At 55.6% G+C, this 23,330-nt stretch overlaps 1 protein-coding gene across 1 annotated transcript; it reads right to left on the bottom strand.

Moving 5' to 3' along the window:
• Positions 1–271: 271 nt before the first annotated feature.
• On the bottom strand, positions 272–22,152 carry ASXL2 (ASXL transcriptional regulator 2). Its single transcript, XM_078856024.1, has 12 exons — positions 21,963–22,152; positions 17,612–17,691; positions 13,884–13,992; positions 12,978–13,308; positions 10,839–10,960; positions 10,156–10,282; positions 8,851–9,051; positions 8,328–8,491; positions 7,362–7,458; positions 6,815–6,920; positions 4,866–5,943; positions 272–3,677 (listed from the first exon to the last, which is right to left on the bottom strand). The coding sequence occupies exons 1-12, from the start codon at positions 22,017–22,019 to the stop codon at positions 609–611; spliced, it is 5,541 nt and encodes a 1,846-aa protein (XP_078712150.1). The 5' UTR covers positions 22,020–22,152; the 3' UTR covers positions 272–608.
• Between the last annotated feature and the right edge of the window lie 1,178 nt (positions 22,153–23,330).

Here is a 23,330-nt window from a genome sequence, read left to right as displayed (position 1 = left end):
TTTGGGGGAGACACGGGCACAGTTGTGGAGACACGGGGACACCGATGAAGACTGTGCGGCCTCGGGGCGAGAAAGGCTTCTCACGAGGAACCCTTTGATCAGCTGTAGCAGCAGGGACACCTACTGGGCAATTGGTGCTATGACCAACTTGGGCGTAGCGCTGTGGCCACGTCCGTCCCGTCTTGGGTTGGCTTCTCCTCCTCCGTCCCATCCACGCACGGCGCCACAGCGAGAGTCTCACACTAAGCTCTTTATTTCCGCAGCTCGCACGACATGGAAAGGTTAGGCTTTGTCTTAAAGCTTAAATAGTTTAATCTTTTTGATCTCCTCACTGCTTTACCAGTCCGTAATTATTTATTATACATTTTTTTTATATAACCTTACGAGGCTGGATATTATTATAGTGTCTTAAAAAATACAATGTTAAAAACCATGTGCAGTGAAAACGTAAAAAATAAGTTATCTTCTTCTCCGCTCGGGTCCATGAGGCAAGAGTGACGGGACGAACAAAACGACGACGGGGGGGGAGGGTAGGAGGGGGGAGGGGCTTAGAAAAGAAACGTGCCGGGGGGGTCGGGGGGGCTCGCGGGAGGCGAGCGCAGCGCGTGTCATCTGACCATGAGGCAGGCAACGCACAGCTTCGACGGCCCGATGCAATCGTCGTGGCAGAACGCGCCGCAGCCCTGGCAGACGATCAGCGCCTTCAGCCGGCACGGGCACGGCTCGGAGCCCCCGCCGGGCCCCCCCTCCCCGCCAAACACCTGGTTACCCAGCGGCACCGAATTGAGGGTCAGCGGGCCCCCGGCGGACCCCGCGGGGTTATGGGGCGGCGCAGAGATGGCCGTCACCGACGCGCTGAAGGACAGGAGGTTGCCGCCGCCGCCGCCGCAGCTGTGGTTGAGCACCACGCCGGGGAAACCGGGCACGGCCCCGCCGGCACCCCCTGGCTGTCCGCAGTTCACTCCCTGGTGGTGAAGGTGGTGATGGTGGTGGGGGTGGTTGTGATGGTGGTGCGGAGGCAAACCATCCGACGGAAAGTGCTGTGGGTGCTTGCTGGCCTGCGTCCCGCGCTGCTGCTGCTGGTGATGGTGCTGCTGTTGGTGCTGCTGCTGCTGATGGGCGTTGAACTGCTGTTGCTGGCTCTGGTACGTGAGTCGCACCGCCCGGCCCGGCTCCATGGCACCCTGGCCATCCCGCACGCTCGTCACGATGCTCACGAGCTGCGCAGACGCCATCGAAACTGGCAGGCAGCCGTCCTTACCTCCGTCGCCAACGCTGCCGCCGCCACCACCGCCACCCTCCACCTTCACCACGGTTTCCGTCTGGTAGCGCTGGTGCATGGCCACCAACGCCTGGTTGATCTCGCGAGCGCTCAGCTCCGTCTTGATCGGAAGACGCTTGGCCAACTCGGGGCGAGGGTCCGGCGCGGACTGCTCGCCGGAGGAGGAAGTGGAGGAGGAAGGACTCCTCTCCACCTTAATGGCAGGCTGTGCGACCGCATGCTGGTTGTGCTGCTGCTGCTGCCCATGCTGCCCATGCTGGTGGTTCTGGAAGGGCTGAATGTGCTGCCGATTCTGGTGATGATTCTGAGTCTGTTGCAGCTGGTGATGGGACAGGTGATGATGATGGGGCAAGTGGTGGGGCGGGTGATGAGGTGGGTGATGCGGTTGGTGATGGGGAGGGTGGTGAGATGCGTCCTGCTCGCCGGACCCGGCTTCCCCGTTCTCCTGCGGCGCCGGCGCCGGCACCTTCTTGCGCTCGGGGCTCTTGCCGTAGGTGGACGTGTTGAGCAGGTAGTGCACCGACACGGCGGGCTTCACCGACGGAGGCGACCGCTTGAGTCCCATCATGAGGGCCTTCGGCCTCGAGTTGGGCCTGGCACAGGTGCCATCCCCACGCGGGCCCGTCGCCGCTGGCAACCCCAGCCGTATCAGTTGCTGGCCCAGGCCCACCCCCGCCGGTCCCCTGGTTGTACCGGGGCCACCGCCGCCGCCGCACCCGTTCTGGCTCTGCAACCAGCTCGCCACCCGGCTGCCGGGGCTCACGGCGCTGCCGGCGCCCTGCTCGCCGGGAGACAGCGCCAGCAGCACCCCGGCCCGGCCCTGCACCTCCTCCCCTGGCACCTCGACCGAGCGAGGGCGGAGCGGCGGCGGTGCCGCGCCATCCGGGGTGCCGGGGGGCGAGCGGATTCGCGTGAAGTTGGGCGCGGTGGCACCGGCGCCGGGGACGTCACCGGCGCCGGGGACGTCACTGCGAGGCTGTCGGCCGCTGGCGGCTTCGGCGGGGGGAGAGTCGGTGCTCGCCGAGCTGGAGGTCAGCGCTTTGGGCGACTGGCGCTGCCTCCTGTCGGCCACGAGGTCGGCGCCGGACGCCGGCGGCTGGAAGGGCGTGATGTGCAGTTGTCCGCCGGCCGTGGGCTGTGGCAGCACCACCTCGAGAGGCAGACTGCCCTGCAGCAGCTGCGTCACCAGCGGGTTGCTCGCCTGGATGGAGGAGGTGGCGCAGCGCGAGGACGCCGGGCTCTGCTCGGCCGGCGGCCTCGAGCCGACCGCCAGCCCCGTGGGATCCTCGCCCGGGGAGCTCGGCGCCGCGTCGGCCGCGCCGGCGCTGCCGGCCTCCTCGGACGTCTCGGACGTGGCGATCGGGGTCCGGCTATCGTCGGCGACGCCGTCGGTCCGCCGGTGCCGCAACGGCGACCCGAGCGGCGACGGTTCGCGGTCGGGGGTGGTGGGGGGTGGCGCCGGCGGCGCCGTTGCCGTGGGGCGGTCGCCCCGCTCGTCCGACAGTTCCGATCGGCGCGGAGGGGTCGGCGAGGAAGGCACAGGTTTATCGGCAGGGACGGGCGCCCCCCGCTGCGGCGATGGCTCTTTTTCCACTCTCGCTAGAGACAGGTCCAGCGCCGACTCGGCGGCCTTGGGGCTTGCGACGGCGGCGGCGCTTTCGGACGACTGCGCCGTGGCGAGCGGCGACGGTGCGGAACACGCGGCGCGCGGCTCCGACACGGTCGTGCCGGCGCTACCCAGCACTCCGCTCCCTTCCTCTCGCGGCGCCACCTGCACGGCCGGCGTCCCCGCCGACGAAGTGCTCGTCCACACGGCCGCCGTCGCCGCCGTCGCCGCCTCCACCGGCGCTGCGGCTCCCGATGCAGCTCTGGCCGCGTGTGCCGCGGGGCCGGCTCCATCCTCCGTTGAAGCGGGGCCGGCGACGGGGAGCGCCTCGCCGGGCCGACGCTCCGCCGTCCGATCGTCGTCCACCCGAGTGTCGGCGCCACCCTCGCGCGCGGCGCTGCGGGCGCAGTCTCCCAGCAGCAGCTTGGGCCGCACCGCCGTGGCGTGCGCCGGCAGCGCCCGCGCCCTCAGCTTGGCGCGCGTGTGGGCCTTGGCCTGCGCGGACGTTCGGGCTTTGCCGGACCCCGTGGAATCTCCTCCTCCTCCTCCCCCTCCTCCTCCCCCTCCGGCCGCCGAAGCCGCCTCTCTGCGCGCCCTCAGCTGCTGCGCCTTGGCCTTGATGTCGGCCAGGGTGCGCGCGGGCCCCGCGGGGCGTGCCCCGTGCCCCGCCGGTGACGGCGAGGGGGACGGCGCCCCGCTGGCGGCGCTGGGACCCACGGTCTGCGGAGGCGGCGTGACCGTGGGCGTGGTCCTCTGCACCACCATCACCAGCGGAGGCTTCAGCTGGATCTGGCAGAGGCAGAACAGAAGCATGGCGTGGTTAGGGCGAGCGGTGAGCGCGAGTCGCGCGTGAGGGGCGAGTGCTCTGTGGAGGGTGGGCGGTGCTGTCGAGGCTGTGCTGCTTGATGCGTGGTCCATGGCCTGTAGTTCAAGCCACCTAAGCCTGTAGTAATAGGTTTTTACCCTTTCAACTGGTACAAAAGATGACACCTTTATACAAGGCATCATGTTTGCAATAACCACAACACAAGCAGTCAAAATGCATACAAAAAGAATCAACTCTGATAATGATATGCACTGTCCTTGAAGTTGATTGGTCCACACCCGAGACAGCTTTTCTTAGAGCCTAGTCTCCATTGGTGTTGGACCAGATGACGCCAAAAGCCGTATAAAGGTGTCAGTTTTGTACCAGTTGAAAGGGTAAAAACCTATTACTATATTTTGCCACTGGTAAATGAGGTCTCAGTGTAAATGCTCACCTAAGTCTGCTCAGAACACACGATACACTCCACCTGTGGCCTTGCCCACATTCTGTTCTCCACACCATTGGAAACGGCATTCCAAGAGGAATCCAATACCCGAACCCGAGATTGACATCACTGAACACCCAATCCCACTCATCCTCTCCAGCAGATAGCACTCTCCAGTACATACGTACATGTTATAGCCCTTTGTCAATCCACTGCTGGTTTAGAGCCTCCTTACGTGGGGGTTATATGACCATACTTCACCTCGCTGGTCAAAAGGCGTGGAATATAGATGTGGGAGCACGGTACAGCGCAACAGAGGAAGTTGCTGTGCTGCACTCTGCTGCCCACCATTAATCTCACAGTTAAACAAACCCAGACTCAAACCTGCTTAGCTTGCGATGTCTGACGAGATAGGGCGCATTCTGAGGCAAGAGAATAAGTTAACGGTGCAGGGCCGAGCCATAGACACACATTTCGGCGCCCGTTGCGCCATCCTCACACCCTATCTCCCCACCGGGGCTGTGACATTGGCACGGCCACGCCAAAAATTCGAGCCACCAGCCGTCCCCAACTGCACGCTCTGTTGCTTTTGTTTACAATTCAGATCGCCGTTTGGACGTGTGCCCCGTCCACCCTGCCCTCGCTACGGCACCGACGCAAGGGAGAGCTTGGGAGTCGGGCGCCGCGCGGAACACGCCGTGGCATGCCGGAGTGCCCCGGTGCGCACCTTGATGGGCGGCACCCTGAGCGTCTCGGTGGGGCCCTCCCGCTCCTCCACGCGGGCGCGCTTCCTCTCGGGGCTGTGCCCCACGCCGCCCTCGCTGCCCCTCCGCCTGCCGCCCTCGCACACCGAGCCACGCCGCTCCTCCCGGCCCAGTGGCGCCGCCCGCGCGTGGGCGGGGGGCGACCTGGCGGTAGACACCACCACCGTGTACTGGAGGGGGGCGGCCAAGTCGGGGCCGCCGCCGCCATGCGCGCCCTCCTCCTGCTGCCGGCAGAGCAGCAGCGTCCGGGTTCGCTCCCTGGTCCGGCACGTAGAGAAGCTGGGCGCTGTCTCGGTAGGCGAAGGGGACGCCTTCGCCTTAGGAGCGACGGCGGGAGGAGTATTGGGGGCAGCGGGGGCAGCAGTGGCAGCGGGTGCAGCGGGTGCAGCGGATGCAGCAGGGGCAGCGGAGGCAGCGGGTGCAGGGGGTGCAGCGGGTGCAGCAGGGGCAGCGGAGGCAGCGGGTGCAGTGGGTGCAGCGGGTGCAGCAGTGGGGGAGGGCTCGTCATTGCGGGACGCGAGGCTGGTATCTGCAGTCCTCAGGGCATCATCAGAGACGCTCGGCTCCAACTCCATGGCCTCGTCCCCTGGCTCCGCCGATGACTCCATAGCCTCTGCCGATGGCTCCGCGTCCTCCGTATCAGGGTTCGACGCCTCCATCGGCACAGGATTATCCGGCACTGGCTCCGGCACCAACTCCACAGCCTCCTCCGGCTCTTCCGGCTCCTCCGGCTCCTCCGGCTCCACCACTACCACTGGCGCCGCCACCGCTGCCGCTCCCTTAACTTCCTCCTCCTCCTTCTCCTCCGTGCCGGGCAGCTCTTCCGTGACGGGCAGTGGTGAGGGTTCGCGGGGCGGGCGGGGGCTGGTGCCTCTCCCCGCGGGGGCCTGGGGTGGAGAGGACGGCGCCAGCCCCTGCTTACGCTCCGCCGAGGCGGCATCGCTGCAATCGCCCGAGTCCTCCTCTTCCTCCTCCTCGTCCTCCTCCTCGTCCTCTTCGCGCTTGGTCAGCTGGTCCAGGTCGTCCAGCGTCAGGTTTGACCTGCGGGAGATGTCCGGCCGGACGCCGCCATTAATGTCCAGCACCAACCAAGCTGGCGATTGTCGCTAACTGCAATCGGTTGGCGAGCGCACACTCCTCAACAAGTCTGCATTCAAAAGATGAGTGTGTGGAGGAGGTAGAATGGGAGGGGAGAGGTAGGAGAGTGCATGGAGCAGAGTACGGTGAGATGAGAGGGGAGAGGTGGGAGAGTGCATGGAGGGGAGTAGAGTGAGATGAGAGGGGAGAAGTGGGAGAATGCATGGAGCGGAGTACGGTGAGATGAGAGGGGAGAGGAAGGAGAGTGCATGGAGGGGAGTAGAGTGAGATAGGAGGGGAGAGGTAGGAGAGTGTGTGGAGGGGAGTAGAGTGAGATAAGAGGGGAGAGGTAGGAGAGTGCGTGGAGGGGAGTAGAGTGAGATAAGAGGGGAGAGGTAGGAGAGTGCGTGGAGGGGAGTAGAGTGAGATGAGAGGGGAGAGGTAGGAGAGTGCGTGGAGGGGAGTAGAGTGAGATGAGAGGGGAGAGGTAGGAGAGTGCATGGAGGGGAGTAGAGTGAGATGAGAGGGGAGAGGTAGGAGAGTGCATGGAGGGGAGTAGAGTGAGATGAGAGGGGAGAGGTAGGAGAGTGCGTGGACGGGAGTAGAGTGAGATGAGGGGAGAGGTACGCAGAGGCGAGTCCATGGAGGATTTGGAAGGCAGCGAGTGCGAAATTGAATTTGATCCGGGACTCAATTGGGAGCTCGGGGAAGGGATCGGAGTGACGGGGTGATGTGGTCTCGTCTGCGGGTAGGAAGAGGAGTTGGGGAGCGAGACCGGTGGGGTCATGGGAGGCAGATGGCGGCGTGTGGTGTGGCGGTTGGCAGAGTGAGCGACCTCTGGCCATAGTGTTGCTCGAAGAATCGCTCCTTCCACTGCTCCATGCGCTTCTCCTTCTCCTGCTCCTGCCGGATCCGAAGCTGCATCTCCGGCGTAAACTCCCCTAAGCAAGGGACACCAGCAACAGCAACAACCGGGTCAACTCAGACCAACCCATGCGCGTGTGTGTGTGTGTGTAGAGGGGCACGCGAGTATGTATTGTGTGTCTATTGTGGGGAGCAGTAGTGCGGTGGTTGGCGCACTGCGCTACGAAGCTGGCGACCCAAGATCGATTCCTGCTCACAGCTAACACCAGTGATGATAATCTGAACCGGTCCTGGGGAGACAAAGGTGGTCGGGCGTGGCGTCGGCCACCAACCCCCTCGTGTGCCTTGCCCACCTTTATAGGTGCTCGCTAACATCACTTGCCAAAAAACAGTCTACGTAGGTTAGACGAGTGGGGGGGGGGGGGGAGATCCTTGTCTTTGTATATATACAAGTGTTCCGAGTATATGCGACCGCGTGCGCGAGTGTGTGAGCGTGACAGTGCGTGCGCGTGCTGTACCCTCTGCGAGCCTCTCCTTCCACTCCTGCGCGGCGAGCGTGAAGAACTCATTGTTGAGCGCCGTCCCGCTGAGCCGCGCCAGCCCGTCCGCACACACCTGCACGGCAGAGAAGTCAACACGCGTTCAACAACATGCTGGGCATGGCGGGCGTCCACAGAACCGCCACTATCCACGTTCAACCCTGAGAGCTTTCGAAGGATCCGACGAGATTTGGCGCATTCCAGGTGTCTTGATCATTAGGCCATTGTAGATAGGCCAACATTACTGCTACAACAAAGCACACATTTGGCTCAAGTAGGAATGCTGCTGTCATATCTGGAATGCAGCGCCCAGTTCCTACCTCGTTGTATTTGATAGAGATGATCCACCACTCACTGACTCACTCGAGTCACCCGCTCACCCACACTTAGAAGTCTTCTCATTATATCACTCGGCTATTTCACGTTGTAGATCTACTCTGTGTGTAGCTGCAAAGTAGCTAGCCGAGTCCAGGCTACAATCGGTTTGGAAGGGGTTCTAGGTGGATGCCCACCCGCGTAGTGGTTTGTGGGTGACAAGCTCATGGTCAGTGGTCGGATAACACTTCACAGCAAGTGCTTGCGTTATGATCCACTCAGGCGCTTAAGTCACCGAATAAGAGGATTCCGCCTCAAGGGGCCACCTTAACCAGCACCAGGGAAAGGTCACGGTAGGCATCCGACTCATCGGCCTTGCCTGCGTGGCGCCCTGCTGTGAATTGCAAGCGGGAATCGGAGCGGCACCTGGGCCTGTTCCGCAACCATGATTTATATCAAATTAAAAAAACAGCCAGATGCTCATGTCAGGTGGACCCGACCCGCCGCCCGCAAAAACCGACCCTTGACCCTGCACCGCCCACGTTGGCAACCGAGGAAGCAGCGGTGCAGCCAGGGAGGAGGGAGGGTGGGGGTAGGGGGAGGAGAGTGGGGGAGGGGCAGCGTGCGCACCTGGCGGTCGACCTCGGGCAGCAGCGCCAGCAGACGGTGCTGGGCGTGCATGGGCAGCGCGCAGAACGTGTGCTTGTTGACGAGTGCGCGCAGGTTGGTGTTGACGAGGATCGAGTCGGGCGTCTCCACGTCGATCTCGCCCTCGCGCGCCCGCCGCAGCTGCCCTGCTCGTGCACAGAGCAACGAGGGAGGAATAATTAATGCACGCGCACGTGCGCCGCGACGCTCGCCAACACGCGCTCGGCCTCCGGGGTACTTGTGAGTGACAATAACTTTTGGGTTCAAAGCTGCATGAGATGATGTCACGCGTAATTACGTTATCGGCAGGCGAGGCGCGTATGCTGTGCGACGACGCTAGATGACGTCACGCGTAATGACGTCATCGCCTTGGCTGGCAAGGCAAATAAATCTACGCATAACCACGCACAGACACAAACACAAAACATGTACGCACAAGCACACACACACACCCACCCACGTTGGGTGGTGACAGTGTTTGCGTACGGGCACGAGGGGTTCGTACCGGAGCTGAGCCGCCGCGTTCTCTGACGTGGTTTGCGCGTGAGGCGAGCCACGGCTGGGGTGGGCGGCTCTTTATTCTCTGGTCCTGGCACCTCTTCCTCCTCCTCCTCTTCCTCTTCTTCCTCCTCATCCTCGGCGGCCGTGCTCTCCCCGTCGGCACGCGCTGCCCCCAGCGTCCCGTCCGTCTGCTTCACCTCGTACGCTACACACGGGGAGGTGACACGGGGGAGGAGGTGACGTGGGGAGGTGACACGGAGAGGAGGTTGCGCTGTTTGTGGTTCAAGTTAAGTTGATTTTGTTTAAGCGGTTGTGAGAACTCAAGAGACCAGGATGAATCTCATTTGCAAGAGGGACCTAGGTCGCCAAAATTACAAAAGCAAATTAAATTCAAGTACAGCAATGAAGCAAACAGTGATCATTGGAAATTATTGTACAAAAATAAATTCCCTGTAGTAGAATTCAGTTCAGATATGTCTGACTGATATTAGCAGAACTACATTTAAGTTATTATGTAGAACTTCTTTCGCACCGTATGTAGCCAACCGTGATAAACACTAAACAGTAATCAGGCAAATGTTGTACAAATATGTAAACAGACAAGGATATGTCAAGTCCAAGTGAAGTTATCAAAGAATCGATAGATTGGCATCATATTGTAATTTATATGGGGGAGTAACAAAAGACTTTTTGAAGCAATGAGATTCCAGTTCTGGGCATTAACAGAGAATGAGTGAGAACCACGTGTCTAATATTGAGGGATGTGGTCCTGAATAAATACTTTGGATCGGCAAGGAACCGAGTTGTGTGTATGCACTAAAGATAAACTCGGGCCAATGAATCTCCCTCCGAGCTGAAAGAGGGTGAATGGTTTGGTACAGGTGGTGTATTGGTAGAGGTGCTGTCCTGTAGAGGTACCATATGTGAGTGTGGTATGTTTGGCGTGTCTGTGGCGTATGTGAGACAGCATGGTATATGGGGAGACATAGGTGGTCGTGGTGCTGGCCATCCACCCCCTCGTGTGCCGTGCCAGCCTTCATAGGTGCTCGCCAACAGCACTTGCCCCAACAGTCTGGTCTGGGTATACGGGGGATCTTTTTTGTTTGTTTTATATGGTACAGGTGGTGCATCTGAGCAAGTGTGGTATGTGGGGAAGTATGCGAGTGTCATGCGTGTGGTGGATGCGAGCGTGGTGTGTGTGTGTGTCTTGTGAGCGAGTGTGGTGTGCATAGCGTATGGTAAAGGTGGTGCGTGTGTGAACGAGTGTGGTGAATGCGGGCGAGTGTTGGGTGCGTGGAGTGTGCGGTACCGGCGGGAGCCTGGCTCTGCTGCCCGGGTCCCTTGAGCGGCTTGAGGATGATCCGTGGGATGGGTTTCCCGGGCGACACTGGGAGACCCGAGCGACGCTTCCTCTGCTGCTGTTGCTGCTTCAGGGCCTGGAAACACGGGAGTACGTGACACCCTACCCCCTCGACCTCACCCCGTCTTACCTCGCCACATATCACTCGCCCTGTCTCGCTCACCCCGCATCTCTCATCAGGTCTACCTTCACCCTGTGTCACAACACAGCTCCATGACCCCATCTCACACAGCAGCATCAACCTTAAAGGTTTGACATGTATGAATAAAAAAACTGTCACATTTGTTATCAGGACTGTCTTAAAACATAAAAAATTTAAATGTCACTTCTACGAGTTTTATATAAATTCTAATTTGGTTTTGCGCACCGCTGCAGTTCCTTCAGTGTTTATTCCTTTGTTATTTATTTTGACACCCCAGAATGCCTCAACCTACGTTGGGTGCGAAATACACGCATGCGCGCGTGCATGAGATGCGCCATTAGTACGCGGCAAAGCGAGGCGAGCAGGGTTAGCGATAGAACACATGGCCCGGCCTCCCATTTAATTCCTTGTACCGGTGCCCATGCTACGCACACAACGCCACTGAGTAAACCCTCCCCCTGGGCCCAGAATAGATGCTGGCTGGGGTTACCTGCTTGACGGCCCGCTTGCTGTGCTGCTGCGAGGGAGACATGACCTTGCCAGCAGTCAGCGTCGGGGAAGGACAGGTGGACGGAGTTGGGGACGCGGGTTCAGAGGGCGGCTTCCCGGACACTGGCGGGATAGGGACACAGATGGACGGACATGTGTCTCGCGCTCCCTGCACAGGTGCTGCCATTTTCCATAAAAAATGTTGAGGGCAGCACTCCAGATGAGCTGCGTACTGGACGTTTCATGCATTTAAACGGATTAATTATTCATGATGTTTTCAAGTAATGCGTAGTAATACGGATAGTAATACGCATAACAATTTAGCTGCACGGCTTGAGTTTGCATGACAAAGAAACTGACCAGGTGAAGTAGCAGTCACATGGGCCACGGGGTACATGGTGGGGGTGGGGGGGGCGGCGATCAGCAATGTGTATCAATAAGGTCCAGTATCCGGCCAGGAGGCTCGGCGGTAGAGCGAGCGGCTCACAATCGGAAGGTTGCGACCCTGTTTGGGGATTGACTCAGCCCATCATCTCTCTAGGGTCAATAAAAAAGGTACCCCCCCCCCCCCTTTGTGAGAAAGGCAACATTGGTTGTCCTGGGGATAGACCCTGTCATAGGAACATGGATTTCCACCACTAGCTTAGGGGCTGTTAATGGGAAATGAGCATCACTTCAATGCTCATTTGAGCAGGAAATCACTCAGGGAATTTGAAGGGAAGTATGTAGAGTGTTTCTTTGGGAATTACAAAAAGAACGTTTTTTTAAGAATACATTTTTTTCAAAAGACGAGTCGAGAAGTTTTCTCAGTGTTCTTAGACCAATTGTTTGTACAGCAGGTCAAATATTGCAAACGTCGTGATAATTGTATTATTTTTCTATCTTCGTGGCTTTACCCAAAGACCCAAAGAATACACATATTGCAGTTAAAACAAAAGGCTTTAGTTGTGGAAGTTGCTCGTGACCATGGGTTTATATTCTTGTGAATTGGCAACATGTTCAGGAGCTAAATGGCAATGGGTGGGAGACGGTCGCCTTCCCGCGGCGACCCACCTCTTACGTGTTTTCACGTCACATTAAATACAACATCGTCATCTGGGCAAAGTGGATTTCATTAAATCGAATATGGATATGATCAGTAGAGCCAACTTTCCAAAAAAAGAAGGCCCGCTTGAGGTCCAGAAACCAATTGGACAAGGTCTTTGAGTGGATCAGCTAAACAATGCAACTCAATGCAACTTCCTGACTGGAACCTTAATGGGATATCACCATTGATGTCGTCACCTTACAGGAGATGCACGTTGAGGACAGGATGCGGAGGGAAAGATACAAAATAAACGACCGTAAGGTAGTGTTACATTTTACCAGACAAATATACATTTTAACCGCACAGTCGAAATTCAGGAGGGAAAGTTACTCAGACTCAAACCTTATCTGGAGCAGCGGTCGAGATTCACACAGTATCTTCCAGAAAAGCGTCGATTTTATTATCAAAGGGGTTTTTGTTTCGTGTCGTGGTGCACAACATCGTTGCAATTGTAAGTAGCTCCCATTCAATGTGGCCTCGAGGTCTGGTTTAAATGTGGAGTGCAATACGAGTGGATTATCTGACAGTGTCCTCCAAATACAGAGAGCGGATGGATGTATACAGTGGTGCCCCCCGCATACAGCGGAGGATTCTGGTGGCCCCCTAAAATAAACCCCCATGACAAATCGCACCCCACCCCCCCCACAAGCTCAACAACAATGCTGACTTGTTGTTCTTAGCTGTGTCTTGATACTGCACAGAAACGTCACGGTGTAGCCCTGCGCACTCCTAACGACCGAACCATTCGAATGTGCGTTCAAGAATTGGCTTTGCGGTTTTCAACGTATCCAATTGGTGTCTTTTTTCCTTTCATAGATTTTTCCATAACGTAAAAAGCAATATAGTTAACATTACAAGCTGTGAATGGCACAAATTGGTCTTCGTGGAAATAATGGTGTTCAGCTAAGACAACGGATATATTTCGGGGCACCCCATCCCGTGAATGAGCCGGGTGTGTTGAGGGCACACTGAAGTATTAACCACATGGCTCTATTCCCACACCAATCCCGCCACGTCTCCACGCTGCCGACCAACTATCTCTGAGCTCCGCACCTTTACTCTTCTTCTCCTTGGCCTTGTCAGGCTCCTCCGACTCACATGAGCTGCTTGGCTCCTCCTTGGCACTCTCCTCCTTCTTCACCTCTTCATCCTCCTCCTCCTCCGCAGCAGCAACTGCCGCCTCTTCCCCCGCCGCCGCCGTAACCGCTGCCGCCGCCTCCTCCTCTTCTTCCTCCTCCTCCTCCTCTCCCTCCTCCTCCTCTTCTTCCCCAACCTCCTCCTCTTCCTCCTCTTCCTCTACGCCCTCATTATCCTCCTCGTTATCCCCATCTTCCTCATCTCCCACCTCGTCTCCCTCCATGGCCAGCCCAGCAGCCGCGTCCTTCTGAGTAGGGAGTGACATCACCAATACCATAAACTCACACCGGGACCTGAACACACTTCCTGCAGGGCCTGACACCTCCGCTGACACATCGCCACTAGGCGCTTATAATAGGGTGACAAAGTGGTGCAATCGCGGTGCAATTGGTGTGCAGCAGAGGTTGTGTGCATGTGGTCTGTGTCTGCTGTGTGCAGTGAGTGTGGAGTCTAATTGCCATGAGTATGGTGCGTGTGGTGTGCGTTGCCCATGGGTATTGGTGTAGGTAGTGAGTGCGATGTGTACGTATCACGAGTGTGGCGTGCATGTGGTGGGTGTATGGCACGTGTGATGGTAGATGTGCGCCTTGCGAGTGTGCAGTGTGAGCAGCAGATGCTGGGTGTGGTGGTGTGTGTGGCATACGTGGTTTGAGTGTGGAGGGTGTGTGGTGGGTGTGGCATAAGTGTGATGCGAGTATGCCGTGTACTTGGTGTGTATTTGTGTGGTGCGAGTGTGGTGCGAGTGTGGCGTGCGCGGTGGGTGTGGCGTGTGTGGTGCGTGTGGCACGTGCGGTGTGAGTGTGGTTTGTGTCAGTGTCCCACCTTCAGCGTGTAGACGCCCATGCGGCCGGGCACCTTGAAGAAGATGCCCCCGACCCCACGTGAGTTGGTGTGCAGCATGGCGTTGAGGCAGGCCAGGGGCGATGTACCACTGAGTGTCGGCGACACAGACAAAGAGAGGGTGAGCGTGTGCTATTACCCTTACCACACTGACCATCGCTCGCTACCTTTACCAGCATGATCACACTTAGCAGCAGAAGCAAATCTAGAGCTATATACTTATTTGCGTGTGGAATTTGGTGAACCCTTGCCATTCGACAACTGGTCACCCACGTGCTCTGTTGGTGGGTGCACTTCCATTTCTTGCATTGACTTTACATTCATGTCATAAATGAACAAAATAAATGTTTCAACTCAACGCATAGTTTTTTCACAGCCAATATAACGATTCATAATGGATTACTTGGATCGTGTCGTAAGGGTCAGCAGCAGCAGCAGAACAAAATATGCTGCAGGGGTGCACGCACAGCAACACACAAGGCTTCATGAAACGGGCTGCCGCTGCCGTTTGCTGCTGCGCTTTCTGTTTTTGTTGGCGTTCCGCTGCTGTATATTTACTGCTCCTGCACAAACAGGCCTCGGCTAGTCTACGAGGTGCCCGCAGTTTGTACAGCATCATAATCTGTGAGCCATACACCATCTGCACTGACTGGTAAACTTAATCGTCGTGTTATACTGATAGGAACCTCCTGGTTACACCAGCCCACAGGGGATTATTGTGTCCGTCCGTCCGTCGTGTAGGGAGGGGCTGGGTGGGGAGGGAGGGGCTGGGTGGGGAGGGGTGGGGAGGGGCTGGGTGGGGAGGGTGGGGCTGGGTGGGGAAGGGAGGTTGGGGAGGGGCTGGGTGGGGAGGGTGGGGCTGGGTGGGGGGTGGGAGGGGTGGGGCTGGGTGGGGAGGGGCTGGTCACCCCGTGGTGCCCTTATAAAACTCAACGTTTAATCTACTCACGCCAGCTTGTGCTCGCCCTCACAGTCAGGTATATTTGCGGAATACACCACGCCGCCGTTGACCCTGGCCATTGACCGAGCAACCCAACGTTCCTAGCAGCTCCCTCCGCAGGAATGTGTTATTCACACTCTGGATTAATTGTTTGCCATTTGTGACCTACGGAGGCTGGGTTGGAAGGAGAGCGACTTAAGTAACAAATGGTGAAGGGTCCCGGCCTGCAAACGTATTAGTCTGGTCCTGGCCTCTCTTCACCAGCTAATTGCTACGATGGGCAGAGTGGAAATTAAGATTCTTACTCTAACCTATGAGGGCTGTCAAAAGTGTACAACCAAGTTATCCGATAGATTTGACCTCCCATCGGTGCCATCATCGCGAAGGCTTAGTTCGTCGATATCCAGCGTCCCCCACCCCACCCCGTGTATCCCTCGGACTCGGCTCGGCACGACGGGTGGCCGTGCCTCCTTTTGCTGCGCTGCTTCCCAACTGCGCAGCGCACTGCCCAGCTGTGTTCGCGGTTCAGAGACAACGGCGCCCCGTAGAAACCCCACCAGGACACACGCTTACTCTCTTGCTCTTATACTGCAGCTTCTCTACAGCACCTTCTATTTGTCTTCTGATTTTTTTCTTCTCCTTGGCCTATATTTTTTGTGATGTACAGCACCTTGAGTAGCATCTAGAAAGGTGCTTTATAAATGTATATTTTACTCATGGGTATTATCATACTATATCAGAAAAAGCTTTTCTGGCTGGCTTCCTACCTGAATTCTTGTCTGCCTGGCTGGCTAACACACAAGTGTGCATCCCACAGCGCCGAGCCAAGTTCGTGCGTCGTACTGACATCACGCCCTCCCACTACCCTTGTCCACCCCAGCCGTGTATCCCGTACAAATAAGACAGAGGAGAGAGATAGAAGAGGGAGGTGAGAAAGTTAAGAGGAGGCAGACAGAGGAGTTAGGATGAGGCAGAAAGGAATGGACAAGGCGTGAAACGGAGGAAAGTGAGAGAGCAAAACATAACGAGGAGAGCGAGGAAAGGCAGCAGGTGGGAGCATTAGAAAGATGCATGATGGAATAAGACGTGAATGGGAGAGGCGGGAATAAGGAGAGCGAGAGGTGAGAGAGAGAGAAACAGGGAGAGAGATAGGGGGGAGTGAAGTGGGTGAGATACAGTGAAGGAAGGCAACGGATATTGAGGGTGAGGTAGAAGAGGGGAAAGAGGAATAGAGAAACCGATAGAAACGCAGACTAAGTGAGAAATCGAGATGCATTGGGATTTACAGTCTAGCACAGAGAAGGCAAGAGAGAGAGACAGCTCTATACAAGATTAAAAGTTTTTCCTGGCTGGAAGGAGGTAAGGTCATGTCCAAAGGACATGCGGGGTGCAAGTTATGGTGAAATCACATACATAGCAGTACCTGGAATAAAGTCAAAATGATCGGATCGAGGCACCAGGCTCACGCTCGAGAAAGAGTCCCAAATCCACATCGTATATGCCCCCGCCACCCCCGCCATCAGAAACCATCACACATGCGCCCTCTCCGATGACAGATTTCACGAGGCGGTGGCAAGGAGGGCAGGTGGACTTTAAAGTCTCGATCTCCACGCCCATGTCACCGATAATAACCATCATCACAATGGGCGGCTCATCCGAGCCGCGTATTTGGAGCAACGGGTCTAGAAAAGGTTTTCCCATTTTTTTCTGGCAACAAAACAGGTGTTGAGATGTTAAAACACCAAACTGAAACCTTATACAAGGAATCATGTCTGCATTAGCCACAATACTTGTGGGCAGAATGCAAACAAAAAATAAGTTTAAAAGACAATGCATATATTATCAGAGTTTATTTGTTTGCATTCTGACCACAAGTATTGTGGTTAATGCAAACATTATTCCTTGTAAAAGGTTTCAGTTTGGTGTTTTAACATCTTAACACCTGTTTTGTTGCCAGAAAAAAGGGGAAAACCTATTATCATATTTTGGTACTGGCAAAGGAGGTCCCATGATGATGGATCTAGAAAATACAACCCTTGCTAGAAAAATGAACCTCGGAGGGTTACATCGGCGGGCCTGAAGAGGAGAACATGTAAAGCTGCGTCTGTCAATCCACTGCTGGATGAGGGCAACCCTACGCCTGTACGGGTTAAGATATTTTAATCACACTTCACCACGAATGGACTCTGCTGCACTACCTACCCATCGTTGCTCACAATGCAGTTACACAGCCACCTATGACAACCTGCCGTGTATGGCGGTTGCCCATCTGAGCACTATCCCGGTTTAACACACTTGATGAGGGGCAGAAAATATATGGCATGGGCAGCTGGTGGAAGAGACTTCCAGACAATGGGAGCTGTAGAGGAATAATCGAGTTCTCACTGAACGAAGGACAAGCAATTCCACCAGCATCGCAGAAACATAAACCACCAATGGTACAACATTGCTGTGTAGATACTTACAGCCCTTCCTACTGCACAGCCCTTCATTAAAACAGGAGTACTGTTAGGCTATCTTAAAAATACAGTGTCTCCATGAAGGTATAATCCATTATTGAAGAATTATAATGAGACAGCAGTTTGAGCAAGAGCAAAAAAACACAAAGATTCTCCTGTAGCTGGAAAGGCTCTTTTGGCGCATGTGCTGTTTGTGAGCACCTACTGAGGCCAGCACAAGGCACAAAAAGATGGTGTGGCTAGCACCACACCCTGCCACCTGTCTCCCCAGTACTTGTGTGTGAGTGAGATGTCGTGGGGGGGGTCAGCACCTGATCTCCTTCAGCCCCTCCTTCTGGATCACCTGCAGGATCTCCTTGTGGCTCATAGGGCGAGGGTACTTCTCCAGGACCTGCGGGCAAGAGGGGAGGGGTGGGGTGAGGGGAGTGGGGTCACAGCACTGAGAGGTAAGAGAGGAGGCGGAGATGGGTAGAGCCGAGAGCCCTCACCGCGCACCACACAAGTGCTCATCACTCCAGCATCAGGATGCTGGGGGCCTCATCGATAGCCGAACAAACCCACTGAGGCAGGGGTGGTCTCAGCTCCCCGCACGCCGAGCGTGCTAAACGAATCGGGCATCGGAGCAGATCCTTGCATGACATGGGCGTGCAGGGGATGCAGCAATGAGAGACTACAGACTCGAGTTTTCCAGCCACTCGGATCATCACCGAACCCCAAGCGAGTCTTTCCCCGAAGACGAAACCGAGATGTTTCAGCTCTTGAGGACGTGTTTACGACGGTCTCACGCTTTACGTTGGCAATCAACAGGAAGAGACATACACACCCAGGATATGTCAATACACCAGGATACACAAACACATGTATATTAAGACAAAAATCCCCAAAATAGCCTTAACAGACTTGTGGGCCAAGTGCTGAGAGTGAGCACCGATCGTGGCCAACACAGCACATGAAGGGGTGGGTGGCCTGCACCACGCCGGTGCTGATGCTTTACACACCACACCAGATACTCATGTAGAGGCCCGAGTGGACCTGGGGGAGGCCCAGGACTGGTTGACATGTTCGTCACCTGTGTTAACTGCGAGTGTGAATTGAACCCGAGTCGCCGGGCTCACAGTGCATAAGCTAACCGCTGCACTACCGCTCTCCCTGCACGCACGCACATCACCACACCCCCGGGTCCGTGTACACGACGAGCACATCCAGTGTTGGGGGTGGGGGGCAAATGAGGCAGTGCCCCCAACCACTTTCCCCTGAAAATTTGAGATAGCCATTGCTAAAGAAAATAAAATAAGGGTCAATGGGACACAACTTGAAAACACAGCATATGGGTACCTATTGCAGCTTTCTAAAGACGGATCAGGATCAAAAGGATGTATTAAAGAAAAACAACGGCAGCATGGAGTACCTTTGAGAATTGAAACACACTAATAAGAGAAGCATACTGATGTGTCTGAAGATGACAATATCAATCAGTGCGTACAACCTACTCCGCCATACAAATCAAAAACATGGGACACTGAATGAAGAACATGGAGCAAGAGCTCAAAAGTGGAGAGACGCATGATTGAAATTGCATTGAGAGGCATGCATCAGGGAAGATACATAAAATGCATCTAATTGATAATTAAATTTTTTTGAGTTTAGTTTGTTGTCTTTTCCCCGCACCTCCAATTAACACAATTGGCTAAGTACGGTGCGATAGAAGTTCAACGTATATGCATAAAGAGTACCTAAGCTTGGGAAGGACACATCTATATGGGATGGTTGCTGATGGACAAGACTCGTGACGGAAGAGCAGCCAAATACGTGAACACGTCCAAGAGGATGACCACTGCAGAGATGTACAAAAATTTGATGGATGGTAGCAGTACTAGACCATGAAAGAATGGTGATGGTTTGGTGAGACTTTCATCCAGCAATGGATAGACAATGGCAAATGATTTATATCACAGGAGCATTTTTTTCGTATTTTTCCAGAAACAATTCACAAATTCACTCATTTTAGCCGAGTACTCTTGCGAGGGAAACAATCTACCTCCGTCTGAAATCCTTAGCCTGGTGTGCGCCACTGATGCACACCACAGGATACAGCGGTACGTGAACACACCAGGGTAATGCAAACACTCTGGTACCGAGTACTGTGTGTAAACATCAACACGGGTGACATGGCTGAGTATTAGCGCATTTGCAGAAGTTCACGGTTCGAGCCCTAGGGCAGCCCTGGTTAATTCTGCAGGCGTTAACCAGAGATACGAGTCATGTGCTTCATAGTGCACATTAAAGATCCAGTAATGCTATATAAGAAATGTAGTCGGCCATATACAAAGAAACATCGCCAACAAGCGTGAAACTATTGGAGACTTGCGAAACAGCGTACTTGAGACAGCCTTATACTATAATAATGGCGCTAGTACAAAATGTACAATAAGTTCAGTAGCTGTGTACACGCACGTCACAGGACATATACACAGGTACACACACAACAAATACATGAACACAACAGGGTACACGTGAAGAGAACATTGGGAACGTGGACATCATAGTAAACAAACACACAAGAACAACCACAAAAGGGTAGACACACACGGGAACACGGTTACACACACAATTTGTTTACACACACCCGCACGTACACAAATAAGGGTACACACACAGGTTCACTCACTTATGGTCACACAGAGATACAGGGACAAAGATCCCTCTTAAAACCTTAACAGAATTTTGGGGCAAGTGTTCTTAGAGAATACACAAGGGGGTGGGTGGCCAGCACCATGCCCGACCGCCTTTGTCTCCCCAGTGGTGATGTTTACATACCGCACCAGGACCGGTTCAGGTAATCGTCACTGGCGATGGCCGTGAGCGGGAATCGCAGCACGTTAACCACTGCGCCACCATTCCCCATACACATACACACACGCGAACACACGGGTGCACACATGTACAATAGCTCACTGGTACAAAACGACCGCCCTTTGACCATACAGACTTTTGGGGGCAAGTGCTGTTAACTAGCACCGAAGCGGTGCACTGCCGCCTTTGTCTATCCAGTGCTGATGTTTACACACAGCACTGGGTACTTAAGGCTGAGCCGACCTAGGGGAGTCACAGAACTATTTCCGATATTTCTCATTCATGTAAGCCGTACGCTGAAATAGAACTCGGGTCGCCAGGTTCGAAGTGCAGTGTGCTAAGCACTATGCCACCGCCAACAGGTACCCACACAGGTCAATACATACTAGTACACACACACACATGGGTATATAAACACACATGTACAAATACACATTGGTCCACAAATTTAGACATATACACGCGGGTAATTACACACTAGTACACACACCCACACACACGCACGAACATACAGGTAAACACGGGTAAACACACGGCTACACAAGCACAGAGAAACACAACACCCCCAGGGTACGCTCACAAACACAGATTCACAAACACACAGGTACACAAACTCGCGGGTACACATACAGAAGGCACACGCTACATGCCTCACACACCAGAGTACACAAACCCACAGACACAAACACACCTAAGTGCATGTGATTTACAATGGTGCACACCATCACACGTCAGACATATACGCATACGGGTACACAAAAAATGAGTCCATACATTGATACCAGGGGTACAAACATGGCAGTGAACGCACACCAGGGCACACACACACATCAGGGTACACACACACACCAGGGTACACACACCTATCAGGCGGCACACACATCAAGATACACATCAGGGCACACACACAATCAGGGTACACACACACCAAGGTATATGTATACACATTAGGACACACACCCATCAGGGGGCACACACATCAAGACACACGTACACACCATGACACACACATCAAGACACACGTACACACCAGGACACACAATCAGGGTACACACACACATCAGGGTACACACACACATCAGGACACACACACATCAGGGTACACACATACACATCAGGGTACACACACACCAGGGTACACATACACATCAGGGCACACACATCAAGACACACACGTACACACCAGGACACACACACACATCAGGGTACACACACCAGGACACATACACATCAGGGTACACACACCAGGACACACACACATATCAGGGTACACACAGACACATTAGGGTACACACACACATATCAGTGTACACGAACTCTCCCGTCTCAGCCTGTCCCGCTCGCTCCACGCTGACAGCGCGGGTTCGCGCCGTACGGTCCAGGGCCGCTCTGTCTCTCTCCGCCAGAGAAACTCACGCCGGAGGAGCGAGTCTCCCTCCACAACTCCGCTCTCCGGGCTCTCACAGGGCCAGAGAGGACCCGGGCTATAGTCAGCAGGGACAAGGAGACGCCGGGTGATCGAGGAAGGGAAGAGATGCGGGTCCGGTACCAGGAGAAACAGGGGAGAGCCCAAGAGAGCGCGGGGCAGGGGTCCAAGTGGAGGGGGACACGGGGAGACGACAGGGCGAAACGAGGAGTTCAGGCGATAATTGGGGGAAACCCTCGCGTTGAGCCCGGGGGCGCCCGGGAACGGGGTACCGCGCCAACGGGGGGGAAGACTCAGGCGAGGTCGGGGGGAGCCCGGGCAGAAGCCTGGCCTAGGCCTCGGCTCGCTCCGCGCGCGCCCCGAGTGTCGCGCGGGGCTCGTACCAAGCGCGCTGCCTCCGCCCATGTCCTGCCTTTCTTCTTCTTCTGCTTCTCTTTCATTTTTCACGGCGCCGTTCGCCCGCACTGCCCGCGCAAATCGGCCATCGACTTCAGAGCGCGACCGCGGTAAACAAACTCGCGCTGACGCTCCGCTCCCTCCAGCGCCGTGCCGCGTCCGCCATGATGGTTCGGCCGCCCGTCACGTGACAGCGTCACCCCCCCCCACAGCCCCGCCCTCCTGGAGCCCCTCTCCCCTTAACCGTTCAATCCTCCCCCCGTTGCCCCCACCACAGCCCGCCCCCCGGTACCCCCCCCCCCACAGCCAGGCCGCCCCCCCATAGCCAGCCCCCCGGCACCCCCCCCCACAGCCCGCCCCTGGTGGGGGGGGGGGCCTCCTCCTTAACCCCTTCAATCCACCCTCTAAGAGGCTCCTTCCCTTCCCCCCGGTTCCCCCTTCCACCCCCTTCCTCGTGAGGCGGCGGGGAGGGGGTGGGGTAAATATCAACAAAACACCAATTTTCACGCTCTTAAGGTATGGGGCGGTGGGGGCATTTTAATCTGCCACTGCACCCCATCCCTCCCCAATCTCGTCCCAGAAAGGCCCCTACCTCTTGTTTGTCTCAAGGCGCTCTATGGATTCCCCCTTCTCTAACCCCCCCCACCACAACTGCGTTCCCAGGGCCCCTACCACTTTTTTTCCAAGACACCTCTCTTGAAGGGTTCCTGGGACCCTTCTCGGCCCCCCCTCCCCCAGCAAATCCCATGTGAGATATTATCAACCATGATCGATCCACTGCTGGATGAAGGCATCCCCAAACCGTCGCCATCTCTCGGCGGTAAAAATATCGCAGGGTCTCTGGGACATTTTGCGCCATCACAGCGCCCCCTGCCCCTTGCACCGCTGATGTACAAACAGGTTGTTTGTGTCAATCCACTGCTGGACGAGGGCCCTCCACGTGCCATTCAGATCTTGGGGGTTACTTGACCATACTTCGGTGACATTGGCCAGTGTGGGTTGGTAATGGCAAGCAGCATGGGCAGGCGCGTGTGGAGATAAAGAGTACAACAATAGATTCATCCTGTGCACTATGCTGCCAAGCCCTGTTTGTGCATGGTGGTCACTCATCCAAGCATTATCCCGTGATTAACCCCGCTAAGATTCTGACATATAGCGGAACTGGGACACTGGGTGATCTGGTCATAGGCTGCACCACTGATACCTGGGTGTAAATTCAGGTTTCAGCCACCCGCGCTAAAACCTTTATGGTCTCAGCCTGGACACCAATTACCGCACGCAAAACAGCATCACATTAAGTTTGATTACACTGTCACATAATTTATTTGTAGTATTTTTATTATTACTTTAGTATA

Source organism: Lampetra fluviatilis, chromosome 4, assembly GCF_964198595.1.
Source record: "Lampetra fluviatilis chromosome 4, kcLamFluv1.1, whole genome shotgun sequence".
Lineage (NCBI taxonomy): Eukaryota > Metazoa > Chordata > Hyperoartia > Petromyzontiformes > Petromyzontidae > Lampetra > Lampetra fluviatilis.
Note: the sequence above shows the minus strand (reverse complement) of the source record. Positions and strands in the feature narration are given on the sequence as shown.

Coding starts and splice junctions, on each gene's coding strand:
- ASXL2 (XM_078856024.1), bottom strand. CDS start 22,019: ATGAAAGAGAAGCAGAAGAAGAAGAAAGGCAGGACATGGGCGGAGGCA. Junction 9,052..10,155: donor GCAGAGCCAGGCTCCCGCCG/GTACCGCACACT, acceptor CCCCGTGTGTAG/CGTACGAGGTGAAGCAGACG. Junction 8,492..8,850: donor AACGCGGCGGCTCAGCTCCG/GTACGAACCCCT, acceptor GTGCACGAGCAG/GGCAGCTGCGGCGGGCGCGC.